The sequence below is a fragment of the Pterocles gutturalis genome, unplaced genomic scaffold, assembly GCF_000699245.1.
Source record: "Pterocles gutturalis isolate BGI_N339 unplaced genomic scaffold, ASM69924v1 scaffold30906, whole genome shotgun sequence".
Lineage (NCBI taxonomy): Eukaryota > Metazoa > Chordata > Aves > Pterocliformes > Pteroclidae > Pterocles > Pterocles gutturalis.
The window spans coordinates 26,242-41,854 of record NW_010101468.1 but is presented as its reverse complement, the minus strand read 5'-3'; the positions used below and the strand labels follow the sequence as shown (position 1 = coordinate 41,854).

At 46.5% G+C, this 15,613-nt stretch overlaps 1 protein-coding gene across 1 annotated transcript; it reads left to right on the top strand.

The window, feature by feature from the left end:
* Positions 1–24: 24 nt before the first annotated feature.
* On the top strand, positions 25–11,758 carry LOC104460640 (xin actin-binding repeat-containing protein 1). The gene is made up of 3 exons (XM_010083617.1): positions 25–184; positions 1,663–1,716; positions 3,319–11,758. The coding sequence occupies exon 3, from the start codon at positions 3,319–3,321 to the stop codon at positions 10,981–10,983; it is 7,665 nt and encodes a 2,554-aa protein (XP_010081919.1). The 5' UTR covers positions 25–184; positions 1,663–1,716; the 3' UTR covers positions 10,984–11,758.
* Positions 11,759–15,613: the final 3,855 nt, after the last annotated feature.

The following is a 15,613-nucleotide window of genomic DNA, read 5'->3' as shown; positions in this document are numbered from 1 at the left end:
GCGCACGTCTGTCCCTGTTTCAGATGAGAGGACGCGGACATTTTTAGACATATCAGACAACGCTAGCCACATACTTCAGCAAGGACGAGGGAGGTCCTCTGCGCCCTCCGTGAAGGAGCTGTCGGCTCGCTATCTCTCCCAGACAGCTGCTGCTGCTGCTCACGCCGGCAGCCCCGCACAGCCGGTAAGCACCGTGCACTCCCCCGTCCTCCCCCTCACAAATCACCAGCGGCATCCCAACAATGTCCCATCCCAGCAAGTGGTTGTAAGAGGGTGAGAGAGAACATGGCTGGTTTTGTAAATCTGGAGAAACACAGCATTTGTTTTTCAAAAATGGACAGCTTTCCCTTGTCGTTTGCAAATATTGTGTAAATGTTATCAGAGGTGCTGATACGTATGGACGTGATATATAAACAGCATATACATACACACATATATATATACATATGCATTATATTCACACATGCACACACATACCAAACACACACACACGTCTACATCCACTAGCCTACACAAACACTTCATTCATATGTAAGATTTCTACTTTATTTGCACATAGATGTACATATATACACTCACCTCCATGGAAGAAATATTCAGCACACAGCAACATATTCATCTCTGTCCTATACCCACTCCAATCCATGCACACATATATGTCCATATATGCCACACTCAGGCATAACTTTACAGTGCAACCTCCCTGTGTTCCTCTGCTTATAGCCCTTGGGATTTGATCACCCACTCCAGGTTGGTCATTGGAACACAGGATAATTCAGGTTATAAGGGTTATGAGGCACTGAGCTACATTTTTCCCATTTCCCCAGCTCCACCAGTGATCCAAGAGTAACTTGGGATGTGATTTCATATCTGGACTCTTCCTGCAGGCTCGTTCATGCTCCCTCCACACTCAAGTTTTTGCAGGGTCCCTGCTCAGAGGTGCAATCTCTTGAGCATGTCTCAGGGCTCTGCACTGGAGCAGTCCAGACTGAAGCAATCCCCGTTGGAAATGAGTAAGCAGAGACTGTAACTGGAAAATTACAACCAGTTAGAAGTCTGAGAAAAAAAAAAAGAAATAATAATAAAAGCAACTTCTAAAGAATGGATTTCACAATCCGTAGTGCAATTACAAATGTAGATCAGTTTCATTTTAAAAATATTACCATGTAAAGAAAAATATAGGGTAAATCAAGCTTTGGAGAAATCAGTCCTTGGTTGCTTTTTTTTCTCCAATTCTAAACAAATGTGTTTGGGATTTCATGTGTTGGCTGAGACCTTTGGAAAAAAATATTTCTGATCAACGTGGAATAAGATTGTTTTTTCCAGTTACAAATGTAGATCAGTTTCATTTTAAAAATATTACCATGTAAAGAAAAATATAGGGTAAATCAAGCTTTGGAGAAATCAGTCCTTGGTTGCTTTTTTTTCTCCAATTCTAAACAAATGTGTTTGGGATTTCATGTGTTGGCTGAGACCTTTGGAAAAAAATATTTCTGATCAACGTGGAATAAGATTGTTTTTTCCAGCTGTACAGAATGGCCAGCGAACCAAAAAACCTCACCTGTAATAATCTGCAGGACTCTGTAGCAGATACATATACATACAGATAGCAGATGTCTTCCAGGGCAGTTTGACGTCATTTCTCTCCGTTATCTTTTCCAGAGTACTGTGAAGGACAACTCCATTCACTCTCTCCATAGCCAGAAAAAAAGCAAGGTAAGAAATGTTGAAGATAAGCACTGCTATCTAACCAAATATTTGTGGACTGTGGTGGAGTGTGATTTAAATACCCACATAAGGCAAGGAGGAGCGCTTTCATACTGAACATAGCTATCAGCGGCTCAGTCACCCTTCCCCACGTTCAGAAGTTCTTCACAGATCCCAAAAAAACACTTATTTTAAAAAGATAATTCAAAGTATCTTGGCTTATGTGAAAGATTTGCATTTTACACTTGCTGCAAAATATGCTGATTTTGGCATTCTGGGTTTCTCCTTTTTTTTTTTTTTTTTTTTTTACTAATGTTCAATACTTATTTTTAGCCCGAACAATCTGTGTGTAACAGAGTGAAATAACACCGCGCGCCATCGCTTTGAGCAACAACTAATAATATTCCAGGCATAACTCTACAGATGTAACTCCAAAGGCATGCCAAGGGTCAGCAGATCTGTTTACTGAAAGGAAAGCCACTGGGATTACAATCTCTTTTAGATAATGACTATAGGTCTCGACTACCTTCCCTTTGGGTAAACGCCAAGCCAGTGCCGTCGCAGGTATTCAGTTCAGTGTTCGGCACCCAGGCTTCCCAAGTTAAGGAGAAAAAAAGCAAAAAAAAGTGAGGCTCAAAGGTAGGCTAAGCAACCACAGCCCACCCCATCATGACCGTTCACTTCTGTAGCAATGCTGCTGTGAATTTGAGCTGCGCTCAGGCTGGCTGAGTCTAAATTCTGCTGGCTCTCAGCTGTGGGTGTTACACCAACCTCTGATCCCTCTGCCTTGCTTTTTCCTCCTAACAGAGCACAGAATTTGGCCAGATAATTCCAGCAGTTTGTAAATCTTAGTTAGCTTCATGCCTGTAGAAGTCTGAAAGTCAAAAGAGCGTTATTTACGTCTAATTGTATAAACATGCATCTATTCTCATGCAAATGATGACACAGGGCACATACCTGTCCTGGGTTCATTAATCAGACCAACATCCTTCCCCAAGCCCTCCCTCTCATGCAGTGGGCAGCCCATGGTGCTACCAAAAGCCCATCCTGCTTGCTCACTGCCCAAAAATAGGCTGTCCTCATCAGCTCAGTTTGACACTTTGGTTCCCTCTCCCCATTTTCTTCTTGAGACCTTGTCACAGATAGCTCCTTGGCTTTCTCCTGCACCCATATCTTCTGTTCCCAGACTCTCTGCAGGTCCTCACACTGCCCTGGACACTTGGGAGTAGGAGGAAGAAGTTAGCTTTTAGTTTGCTACTCTAAGTCAGCCTTCTTCATGTTATTCTTGTGGTCACCGTCCAAATTGGGCATCTCTGTTACGCTGTAGCTGGACTGAATCCTGGGGACTGTAGACTAACCACCACACATGCCTGGATTAGAGACTTGCTTTAGAGTGCCTTGCTGTGGAACCAGAGCTAACACCAAGCCTGGAGCGTGTGCAGTGGTGTGATGATTTGCAGTGCTGTGTGCTACTGAACCAAAGGTATGGAGCCCAGTAAGTGCATGGATTTCCCTTGCTGGCTGGCTTTTTCATTTGCCGTTCTCAGTACTAACGGCCACGGGGTTGGGTGGTAAGACACGATGCTGACATTTAAAACTGTTTCCCTAAAGATGGCAGAGGCTCAGAAATCATCTAAAGTTGCCATCAAGAAAATGGAAGATGACTTACCTCCCCCTCCCGCCCCTGGCTTAGTCCAGGTCATCACTCCAGGGAACCAGGATCCCAACCCACTCCCTGTGCCTCCTCCAAAGCAAGCCTTCTCCAAGTTCTACCAGCAGCGTCAAGTGAACGAGCTGAAGAGGCTCTACAGACACATGCATCCTGAGCTCAGGAAGAACTTGGAAGAAGCTGTGACTGAGGACCTGGCAGAAATGCTTAATACTGAAGATCCCAATGCACAGGCATCTGTGAACCTGGACAAAGTTCTTCCAGGAGAGGTTCAGTCAATGCGCTGGATCTTTGAGAACTGGGCACTTGACTCCATTGGGGACCATCAAGCCACAAAGAAGCTGACAGAAGAAGAGATCATTCCTGGTGGGGATGTGAAAAGCACTTCCCTGAGGTTTGAAACCCAGTCAATCAATGGGGGAAGTCTGTCAACACCAGCCAAGGAAACAGACCTTGCCAGAGGGGATGTGCATACTGCCCGGTGGCTGTTTGAAACCCAACCATTAGACTCATTAAACAAACTGTACTCAGATGAAACTGAAGTGCAGGAGGCAGTTCTCAAAGAGCCTGTCCCAGGAGGTGATGTGAAAGGTGCCAGACAGCTCTTTGAAGCACAGTCCTTGGATGCTATAGGACGCTGCTGCTCAGTGGAGGAGAAGAGCATCCTACAACTCAAGTCAGAAATCCAGGAGCTAAAAGGCGATGTTAAGAAGACTATCAGGCTCTTCCAAACAGAGCCCCTCTGTGCCATTAGAGACAAAACTGGGAACATCCACGAAATCAAGTCTGTCTGCCGAGAAGAAATTCAGAGCAATGCAGTCAGAACGGCTCGGTGGCTGTTTGAGACTCAGCCCCTGGATACCATCAACAAGGACACTTCCAAAGTGCAAATAATCCGTGGGATTTCATTGGAAGAAATTGGAAGGCCAGATGTCAGTGGGGCAAGGTGGATATTTGAAACTCAGCCTCTGGATTCCATTAGAGAAATCACAGTTGAAGAACAGGACTTCAAGGCTTCAACAGATTTTGTCACAGGGGCAGATGTCAGTAAGCAGCGAATGCTCTTTGAGACCCAGACTCTTGATTCTCTGAAAGGAGAAGTTTCAGAAAGCGTTGTAGCCAAAGAACAAGTCATTGGAGGTGATGTGAAATCTACACTCTGGCTATTTGAAACCCAGCCAATGGAAACCCTGAAAGACAATTTTGAGGTGGGACGTTTAAAGAAAGTAGAGCTTTCAGCAGACGAGAAGGGAGATGTGAAGCAAAGAAAGCATGTCTTCGAGACCTGTCCCTTTGGCAGCATCTCCAAGGCATTTGAGGAAGAAATTCCAGACACCAACATGGAAGAGGTAGTGAAAGGGGATGTGAAGTCTTTCAAGACCCTGTTTGAGACTCTCCCCTTAGACAGCATTAAGCAGGCTGATGCTGAGCCCATCACCAAAGAAGAGGAGAAGATTCCAGCTGGCAACGTCAAAGCCAACCAAATCCTGTTTGAGACAACACCTCTGTATGCCATCAAGGATAGCTTGGGCAATTTCCATGAAGTCACCTCTGTAAGCAGAGAGCAAGTCATCAGTGGTGATGTCAAGAACTACAAATGGATGTTTGAAACCCGGCCCCTGGACCAGTTTGATGAAAGCATCAAGAAAGTAGATATCATACGGGGGATCACAAAACAAGAGGTGGTGGCTGGTGACGTCAGAACAGCCAAGTGGCTCTTTGAAACTCAGCCCATGGATGTCATTCATCACCAAGCCACGCAAGGTGAGGACCACCCCTCGGTGAAGCGGGAGATCTCCCAGCGGGGGGATGTGAAGACCTGCAGGTGGCTTTTTGAGACCCAGCCCGTTGACACTCTGTATGAGAAGGCTGAAAAGAAGCAGGAGGAGGATGGCAGCGTGCCCCAAGCTGATGTGAAGTCATACACATGGATGTTTGAGACTCAGCCCCTGGACTCCCTGAAAGGCCAGGAAGAGCAGTATTTACAAGTCAGTAAGGCATACAGTCAGGAGGAATTACAGGGAGTCGATGTCAAAACTGTCCGGCACCTATTTGAGACTGAACCCTTGGGGAGCGGTGTTGTCAGTGACGCTGACAAAAAGAAAACCTTGCGGTATTCCAGTCGTGTGGAGATACAGTCTGGGGAAGTGTCCAGAGTGAAGGAGTTCTTTGAAGCTAAGCCCTTGGGCACAGCCACCAAACCAACATCTCAAAAGGATGATGGGACAATTGAAGCCGGATCCGTGCACAAGTTCACCTGGCTTTTTGAGAACTACCCCATGGACTCCCTGAAGGACAGCTCTGAGGGCATCCAGGAAATCCCTCCAGAGAAGGATGCCAAGGGGGGAGGTGTTGGAGGCAAGAGATTCGTATTTGAGACCTATTCCCTTGACCAAATTCATGACAAAGTAGATGAGACAGAGCTCCAGAAGATCCAGAGAGACACCATGAGCAAAGCTAATGTCAAGTCCTGCACAATGCTCTTTGAAAGTCAACCCTTATATGCTATCCAGGACAAAGAGGGGGGATACCATGAGGTCACGTCAGTGCAGAAAGAAGAAATAATGAAAGGTGATATGAAAGGTGCCCGGTGGTTGTTTGAAACTAAGCCACTGGATCAGATCAAGAAGGAAGAAGAGGTGTTTGTGATTCGGGCTGTCACCCAAGAGGACATCAAGAAAGGAGATGTCCAGGCTGCCCGGTGGAGGTTTGAAACAGAGCCTCTTGACTCCTTCTCAGGGGGAAAGATGTCGGTGCCCAGAACAGTAGATGATGTGCAGAAGGGAGATGTTCAGTCCAACAAGCAGCTCTTTGAGTCCCAGCAAGTGGGCCAGAAGAAGTACGTGAGGATGGTCAGTGTCAGTGATGTTCAGCGGGGTGATGTGAGGACATCCACTTGGCTTTTTGAAAACCAGCCTGTGGACTCCCTCTACGGGGATGCGGAGAGAAGCTCATCTATCAGTACAGTGCAGAGAGAGGACAGCCAGAAAGGGGATGTAAAACGCTGCACATGGTTGTTTGAAACCCAGCCAATGGACACCCTTAAGGACCCAGAGACGGTGGCCAGTACTGCGGCCCAAGAAGTAATCCCTCGTGCAGATGTGAAAAGTACAACATGGCTCTTTGAGAGCACACCCTTGGATAAATTTAGTGTTCCTGAAGGTAGTATAGAAACAGAACTGAAAGAAAGGACCATGAAGGAGACTTTAGAGACGCTCTGCACTTGCCAGGCTATTCAGCATGATGGGATCCTCATTGAAGCCAATGATATGGAGAGTGTGAAGATGGTGAAGTACCAGCTCAGCAGCCCAGGAGCTCCAGAGGTCCTGAAAGAAGAGGTTGTGGGAGGCCATTTGCAAAGAATCATGCTGCAGCTGCTGCACAGAACCAATGTGGAAGCACAGAGTGTGCTGGTGGAGGAGGACAGAGAGGGCAAGATCAAAATAAGCCCACTGCAGCTACTGGACCAGAGTGAAGCTGTTAAAGGCAAAGAGGACTTGAGCGGAAATGTAGCTAAGGCTCTACAGGGTCTCCTCAGTCAAGATGCTTCCATCAAAAAGGGGATGGTCTTACAAGAGACCAAGTCAGGATCAGTGAAGATGACTCTCTACTCCCTCCTGTTCCATTCTGTCCAGCAGAAAGTTGTCAAGGGGGATGTGAAGTCAACGATAGGGAATCTGCTGGCATCTTCTCAGGAGCAGAAAACAACAGTAACCGTTAAGCGTGAAGACAATGAGAAGGGGAACGTCCAGCTTTTCGCGAGCTGCATTGAGAAGGGAGATCTAGACTATCTGAAGAACCTCCAGCAGGAGTCAGAGATACAGTCCCTCATCTCCTCCCAAGCAGAGCAGGGGGAAGGTGGGAGTGCCCCAGAGGTGATGCAGGGGGCTAAGTTACTTGTCCTACCAAACAAAGGACAGATAGAGAAAGTGATTGCAGAGGGTGAGCCAGGGGCTATGGAGGGAGCAAAAATGGTGTTTGCATGTGAAAGCATGGGCAAAGAGGGTGCATTAGAGAGAGAGGCTGTGCATGCAGCAGGTGTGACAGGCACCACTGTGCAATGTCTTGGGAAGCCCCTGCCCTCAGTGATGGGAAAGGAAGAAATCCTGTCAGGGGGGCTTAAAGTGACTACAAAGTCAATTCAAAGGGTTCCTGACGTCAGCAAGAAGGCAGAGAAAGAAGAAGTATCCTCTGCTTATTTGAAGGAACCCAAAGGTATGATGCAAGGCATATCTCCAACCCAAGTGACGGCTCAGAGGGAAGAAATGGCTGGAAAACAGCAGAGTTGGGTGACGGGGGAAGCCAGCCAGAGGCAGCCAGAAGAAAAGGCCCTTGGGAGTGATCTTCAGGCTGCAATGCAAAGCCTGAGGCTAGCAACAGCAGAGGCAAAAAACATTCAACATAATGTCCAGAGCAAGCTACAGAGGAACAGGGAGGAGGTCCACATGGCCTGTAGGCAGCAGGCAGCCAGCACACAGGGCACAGTGACCCTTCAGTCAACCGTACGCCAACAAGACTCTGCATCCACCACACAGGAGAGCACCAGCACTTGCATCAGGACCACCACCGCTAGAGTCCAGGAGGCATCCAAGACTCACACGAGCGTGTCTCAGAAGAGCATAGCATCACACAAAAAGGTCAGTGCTTCAGAGGAAGTACAGGGAGGACAACTGTTGAGCCAGGAAAGCCAAGTTGTGCCTAGTAGAGAAGTTAGCATTAAGGATGGCCTTTATACTGCCACACCTGTGAAAACCTATATAAACCCTTTTGTTGAGTCTGATTACAAAGAGCAATCAGTACAAGAAGAAAGAGATGTTATTATCAGAGGGGATGTACAGACAGCTATCAGAGCACTTCAAAGTGCCGCCACAGAACAGCGCCTGGTAGAAAAGGAGGATGTTGTCCGAGGTAATTTAAAAGCCACCCTTCAGTCACTGGAAAAGTCTAATGTTAATGTCTCCAGAGGGGACTTTAAAGCCGCTATGATATACAGAAATGCAGGGCAGTCCCATTCTGTGTGTAAAAAGAAAAATGAAACTCAAGTCGTTAGTAACCAGACTGCTGTAGAGGCTTCAGGGTCGCAGGCTGATAATGACTTTCCTCCTCCTCCCTCAGTTGCTGTGATGAAAGCAGAGCATTGCCCACCCTCAACCAAAACAACAAGAGAAGGTGCCCTTCCACTACCAGCCAGCAAAGATGGAGCCCCAGGATGTTCTGCACCACTCCAGACCCCTCTTCCTGCCTTCCCTTCTCTGTCCTGCAAACCCAGTGATCTGAGTCCTGCAGAGAAGCCCAGGACTCCTCCGAAACCAGAAATTAGTGCCCTACCCAGGAAAAAACCTGTTCCCCCTCCAAAACCTGAGCACCTCTTACATTCTGCCTCTGCAAATAACAGCACAAGCAGATCAACCAAACCCATCCCTCCACCCCTGCCTCCAAAACCTTCAGGGCTGGGGGGAATTGGCAACCCAAAGCCTCCCCCCATGGAGCTGGGATTGAGCTGCCTGCAAGCACATGAACAATCAGGCCATGGGGAGGTTCAGGCAAAATGCTGCACTTTGGAAACATCTGCAGACAAACCTGCCACAGGTCAGGGTATGAGCCCTGAGAGAAAACTGCCAAAAACCCCTGCCAAAACCCCTCTTCAAATGGCAGAGGAAAGGTACAAGGCAAGCAAAGGAGGACAAGGAAAAGTGGAATCAGACAGCGCTAAGACGTCAAAGCCAATGAAAAATGGAGCGGTTGGTTTCGATGTTGAGCAGGGAATGACGAGCAAGAAGGGAGCAGCTCCAAGGAGATGCCCGGGTGAGGTGGTTCAGAGGTATATAGAGCTGTGCCAAGATGAGAACGGGTGCTCTTCAGGATCACATCCAACCTGTCCTGGTAGACCACAGACACTTCATGTGCCAGGACAGACTGAGCCAAGCACCTCTTCTGTGGACCACACCACTCTTCCAAAGAGAGGAGATGACATTGCACAAAATGCCTCATCCAAGGTGGAAAGAGAAAGTGTGTCTAATTCTTATGGATCGTGGGACAGTCAGAGGGTCATGCAACATGTGACTGAGAGGAGTCAAATGTGTCATTCAATGTCCTTCCATCAGCAGTCAATGAACTCCTTTGAGGAGCAACAGCAGGTGAATAGTGGGCAATTGAAATGTTCTGATAGGGAGCCAGAGACGCCTGGCAGGGAGAAGCCAGCAGTTGTTATGAGAGAAAAACCCAAGAGAGAAACAGAAGATGAGCGTCGGAAGAGGCTGTCAGTACACAAAGAAGAGATCATGAAAGGCAATGTCGAGGAAGCTATGGAGATCTTTGAGAACCTCAGGAGACAGGAGGAGCTGCAAGAGATCTTGACTCGGGTGAAGGAGTTTGAGGAGGAGACAAGCAAAATGGACGTGAAAGCTCTGAAGAGCTTCTTTGAGAAGGTCCCTGACTGGGTTGTGCGTCAGAAAGCCCACCAGACAAAGCAACAGGATAGGGCTGAGACACTGACAAAGGACTCCTCAGTGGAGCTGGTTTTTGGGGACCTGGAGCGAGCAAGTGCTGAGATCATCCACCTGAAGGAGCAGACACTTGCCCGGCTCCTGGACATCGAGGAGGCCATCAGGAAAGCTCTTTATTCTGTCTCTAGTCTCAAGTCTGAGTCAGACATCGCTGGGCTCTCAGGGCTGTTCAAGGAGTCTCTGGGGAACACCCAAAGCTCTGCAAGCAGCAGCAATATCCGTAAAATCAGTATTGTCTCAAGCAAAGCCAAGCAGGAAGGAACCACATTGGAAACAGGGGAGGCAGCATCTGTGGAAGCTACAAAGGTGGCAGAAAAGACTGAGGTAACCAAGGCAGAGCTAGGTGTCCCCCGCGTCGTTCAATCTCGTGGCAGCTCTCCCTCCTCACCTTCCTATATCTCCATCGAGTCTGCTGCCAGGAAACCAGCAGAATCACCCAGGACAGCACATTCCCCCTGGGACACCCCTTCACCAGACTGTCTTGACACTCCAGGAAAGAGGGATGCTTCTGCTCAGGACACCTTTAGCTCCTTTAACCATCCATCAGCAGGGTCTACTGGGCATGATGTGTCCCCCTTTCAGAACAGAGCTGAGCCTGTCCAAAAAAAAGCTGGTCCAAGCTCGATGAAACAGCCAACCCTTGGCAATGCCAACCATCAGGTCAGTGAGAAAGAGAGGTGCTCTCTGGACACCTCCAAAGGCAGCTGCCACTGTGGGATGAAAGGAGGCCTTTCAGACTACAGCTCCCTGAACGTCCCCAGCCCGCAAAATGCACGGAGGCAGAAAAGCATCTTGGAGCTGCAGACAGGGCCCGATGGGTCCAAACTCTATGGAGCCACCCGGACTGTCATGGAGCAGTATGAGGAAATGGATCAGTTTGGAAACAAAATCATCACTTCGTCCACCACAGTCACCAAGCAATCTGAGACACAAACATCTTCTACGTGCGATGTGGTTGCTCATCCCCAATATGAGGCATCTGCCTCACCGATGTTTCGGAGGTACTTGAAGAGCCCAGGCGAAGACTTCCACACCAACGGCAGTTTCCAGGAGCCAGGAGTGGTCTTTGTCACCTTTGGCAACTCCAAGCCAAAGAAATAGGAGATTCTGGACAGCAAGAGGGAACTGTATAAGACAAAGAAGAAAGTCCACAATAAAAAAAATCTCCTGGTTTATCCACATTGCACACAGGGATTCATCTACACCCTAGGGACTTCTCAGGGTCATCGTCTTGATGTTCGCATACAGACAGGACAAATGCAGTCTGCCTTGACACTGGAGAACAGCCCTCACCCGGCCAGCGCAACAGACTTGGTGCTGCACCACAACCCAGAGCCGTGGCAATGTCAGAAGCACAAGGGAAAAATCCATCCATGGGCACCTTAGGGTAGCTTCTTCCCCCTAGAGTGTTTTTTTGGGGGGGTGAGTGTATTGAGGCTTCTCAGAACTAATGCAGAAGAAAGGATAGGTAGGATCAATTAAAGAACCAACCAATCTGGTCACTGTCAAACAAACACCTTTATGCTATCTTCTTTTTCTCATTTCAATACAGACTTTCCAAGAAGGGCATCCTAAACACACATATATACACATGTTCATATTCATGGGTGGGGTGGATAGGTTTTCTCTTAGCCATTAACGAAAGAAAAGGAAAAAAAAAATTCAAATTGTTGTCACTATTGGGATTGGGGGAGCTATTTAACAGTTTATTTTTCAGTTGCTGGAAAGTACTCGATGGTACTGAAAATTCTCAAGTCAAGACCTGCAGCTATTATCAGTGCCATTCCCCCATGGAAGATTCTGTGCTTGAGTCAGAATGGTTACTGCTTTCCTTTCTTTATTTTTAGAACTGTAATTTATTATTCAATATATACAAAAGCCTTATTTTAGATTTTCCATGCTTTCATACATGTTTACTGTTTAAATTCATTTTGAGACTTTGTAAAGTAATTTTCTTTTTATTATGACTTTGTTTTGTACATTCTCAAGATTTTAGATATTTTGTGGCTTTTTTTTTTTTAACTTCTATTGCTGAGTTCTGAAGGTAAACATTACCTCTAAAAATACTTTGGTCTGGTTGAGTTTCTTTTGTTGGGCGCTTGTTTCCTTTTAAAGTACCTAGAAATCATCTCCCAGTGAACCAGTCGAATCACATACCGAGTACTCTAAATCACTGAAGGGATTTAGTCTACATCTTCTTGACAAGGTGGGTGGATTAGCAGTCTTGTGGCAAGTAGCATTCAGAGTCTTGTCTGAAAACTGAGTTGAGTCCAGGGTGATACACACCATCCAGTCCAGGACCTGTGTAGGGGTGTGGAGACTGGGTAGGATGCACACACCAAGGAAGGTCTGAACGCTCGCCTGCACCCATTTCCTCCCTGTGAGAAGGCAGCAGAGGTGGCGTGCCTCCATAAGCCTTGCAAGCAGGGGCAGCTGGTGAACCAGCCGTTGCTCAGTGCTGTGCCTCAACCCACACCACAGGTTGGCCTCCGTTTGGGAATGGGGGGAGTGAGCATGGAGTTTGCTCCAGGTGTGGGAGAAGGTGAGGAGCCTACAGAGTGCCTGGATGGTTTCTCAGGAGCTGTATCTTACCTCCTGGCTCAGACTTGGCTACCGACTTCTGGGTCTGACTGTAGACCTTCTGGCAGGTCTATGGCAAGCCACATCATCTCTCAGTGCATCCGCTTATTTTTCTGCAGAAGGGGACAGTAACCTCATTCAAAAAAACCCCATGTTTCAGTAAGACCTGTGGTTAATATTTTTTTTTTTCCTCTGAGAGAAAAGACCTCATATTGATGATTGAAGAGCAGGACACAGGGAAGAAGAGATTGTTTCAGCATCTACCACTTCATATCCCATAGTCCATAGAAAATAACATCTCACATCACACAATGCCTTGTTCAAGGTATTGTAGACCAAGAAGAAGTTCTATTTAAACCCCTGGAAAAGCAGGCACATACTCAGAGCTCTTTGGTTTCTCTTTAGGACCCCATAAATTTGAAAGTGAGAAATGCCAGAAGACTATTGTTTCCAGTTCCACCAAAGAATACACCGAAGGCTGAGCTAGAAGAGCAGATCATCATAAACTGCACATATCTGGTTTCAGGGAATCAGAAAAAAAAAACTGCTTAGACCTTCCCAATTGTTTTAGTAGGACCAATCGTAGAAACAGAGGAGAATTAGTCATTTGGAGCTGCTCCTCAAAATTTTTCCACCACTGCTTTCTTAGCCTTGATTGTTTCTCATCTTAACGAGTTTCAGGATGCCCATAACACATTTGTTTCATTTCTTTTTAAGGACAGCTGCAGAGCAGTTTTGGTAAGCTGCAAACAGGTTATTTGGGTAATTAAAATGATTCCACAGGAAATCAAATAAACCCAAATATCCTGCACTGCCAGGGCTTAAAAATACTGATCTTACTGTTTGTGTTTCTGGTTTTAAAGGATTTCTAAATGTCTCAATGAGCCATTTATGAGGCTAAAACCATTTGAGATATGTTTCTTTCATGGTATTTCCATCAGCCAGGAGCTGAAACATCATGAGGGGACAGGTACCACATTATTTCAGGACCATACATGGATCCCTGAAGCACTGAAAGAGGTGGAGAAAGAAAAAAACAAATGCAAATATTGGAAACTCAAATGCAAGCTGAAGGATCAGCTCATATTCTCAGACCTTGCAATAATAAACCAGCAGAGCACATGTTTCAAATCCCAAATGAGTTGTCATAGTTTTTCTGTGATTTTCGGGTACAAGACATGACATTGTTCACTGTTCTTTACCCTGGTGCATCGCTGCCCTCTCACACAGCGCTAGGTAGATATTTTCAAAAGCAAAATGTCTGGGAGGATTGCCTGGGCTGAGACAGAGGACAGATGGCTTTGTCTTGACTGTACCTCCACGTGTGGTGAAAGGGTAAATTCATCTGCAGATCTGGTTCTTTTACAGCAGCAGATGTGAAATATGCCACATTTGAAGTGTCTCCATCAAGTACTGCCCTTCCCAGCTCCATTTCAGCCACTGGTCCCCCTGAGCCTTAGGTCAGAAAATTTTGTTCTCGCCATCTCCTCCACCTATCAATAACACAGGCATTTTCAGGCTGACCCTTCCTACTATAAAGATTTTCACTGACCTAGGGAAAAAAGGCAACAACTGATAAGCCATAAGCTAGCTGCAACTTTCAGCATGGCAGTAATCAGCCGTGTGCCTGAAGAGCCTTCCAGGAACACTCTGTAACTGCTTTTCACAGAAGTCTTAAGATAATTTCCTTGCCCACAGTGCCATTCAACTGCTCCTAATCACCTCTCTGTCTTCCAAACCATTCAGAAGGCTTATTCTTGGGGCTGATAAAAATACCTCTGAAGAGCAAGAGTATTTGCCATGCATCAGCCAGTGAGCACTTAAAATAAATCCTCTGGTGAAAGAGACCTACCATCCCCTATAAAAGATTATCCCACTTTGGAAACACACTCCAGAAGTACATACATTCGTTCCCAGCTAAGAGTAGAGAGATCTTGCTTGTTTGCTGAACAGCTCTGCTTCCTTCTTCGGTCATGATTAAGGGAAGCATTTTTTTCTCACACAACAGACACATGTCAACAGTTACTCTCTTCTCTGCCAGGACACATGCCTTCCTGCTGTACAGGAGCTCATCACTCGCAGAGGAAATGTGAGAGTACCTAGATGTAACTGTGACCTGTACTGCCAAATACAGCAAAGCTGATCCACTGGCTGAGATTCATTATCGCCAGGACTGGCACTTTGCTCCACTGTCCCAGATGATGCTGCCTTCATGCAGCTGCCCGTCGCCACTCGCTGTTCTTTGCCAAATAACCTGCTCGTTTCCTCCAGTGAAATGGCATCCATGCCAAAGGTACAAGAGCTTCAATTACTCTTGGAGAGACCTGCCAGCATGGTATCGCTTCCCATCTGGTTTCTGCTACCATTTGCCACTTGGAGGTTGCATCTATTACCGTTTAATTAAAGCATATTTCTGCTTCACCTCCACCAGCACTGCCCATGGGCACCAGCACAGTTCTATACTCACATTGCTGAAATTCATCCTGCCTGACTAATTTTGCCCAACTACATGGGCTTGGTTTAGGGTGCACATATCACCTTCTAGATTCCCTTAACTGGACCTCCGCTGAGTATACTGGGAATTTAAACACCCATTACATACGTAGACACTTATGGAGCTATGGTCTCCTCTTTGTAGAGGACTGGAATAGCAGAGGTACGCTGAGATCATTGCAGACTGAAGGAAAGACAGGGTTTTGCTTGTCTACTTCCCTCTAGAAAGAGGGAAGAAAACCAAAAACATTGAAATCTTCTTCTTGAAAGTGTTGTCATAGGAAAACAACGATGACTTGACCTTACTGGTATGTTCAGCCAAAATGAAGATAATTTTTAAAAAACGGCCCCACAATGGTCCCACAGGTGTCTGTGGCAAATAAAAGACAATCAATCAAGTCAATCACTTCTCTCATCAGTGGCCCAAGGGTGTCTTGTCTTTCTGTCCTGACTGAACATTAATGCTGACCTATCCAAGAAGTAAATAGACTCAGCCAGGATGATTGATATCTCACAACAGATCTGCAAGAGAACATCAACTAGGAAGTCCAACACAAGCAGCAGATTCATTAAATTAGCTTGCAGCTGCATTTCCGAGTGGTCATGATTCAGAGTTATTTAACTTCAGTTTCTCCTTCTTCTTCAGCCCACGTTGGAA

Bases quoted from the DNA above. Each gene is read 5' to 3' on its own strand.
- LOC104460640 (XM_010083617.1), top strand. From the start codon at position 3,319: ATGGCAGAGGCTCAGAAATCATCTAAAGTTGCCATCAAGAAAATGGAA.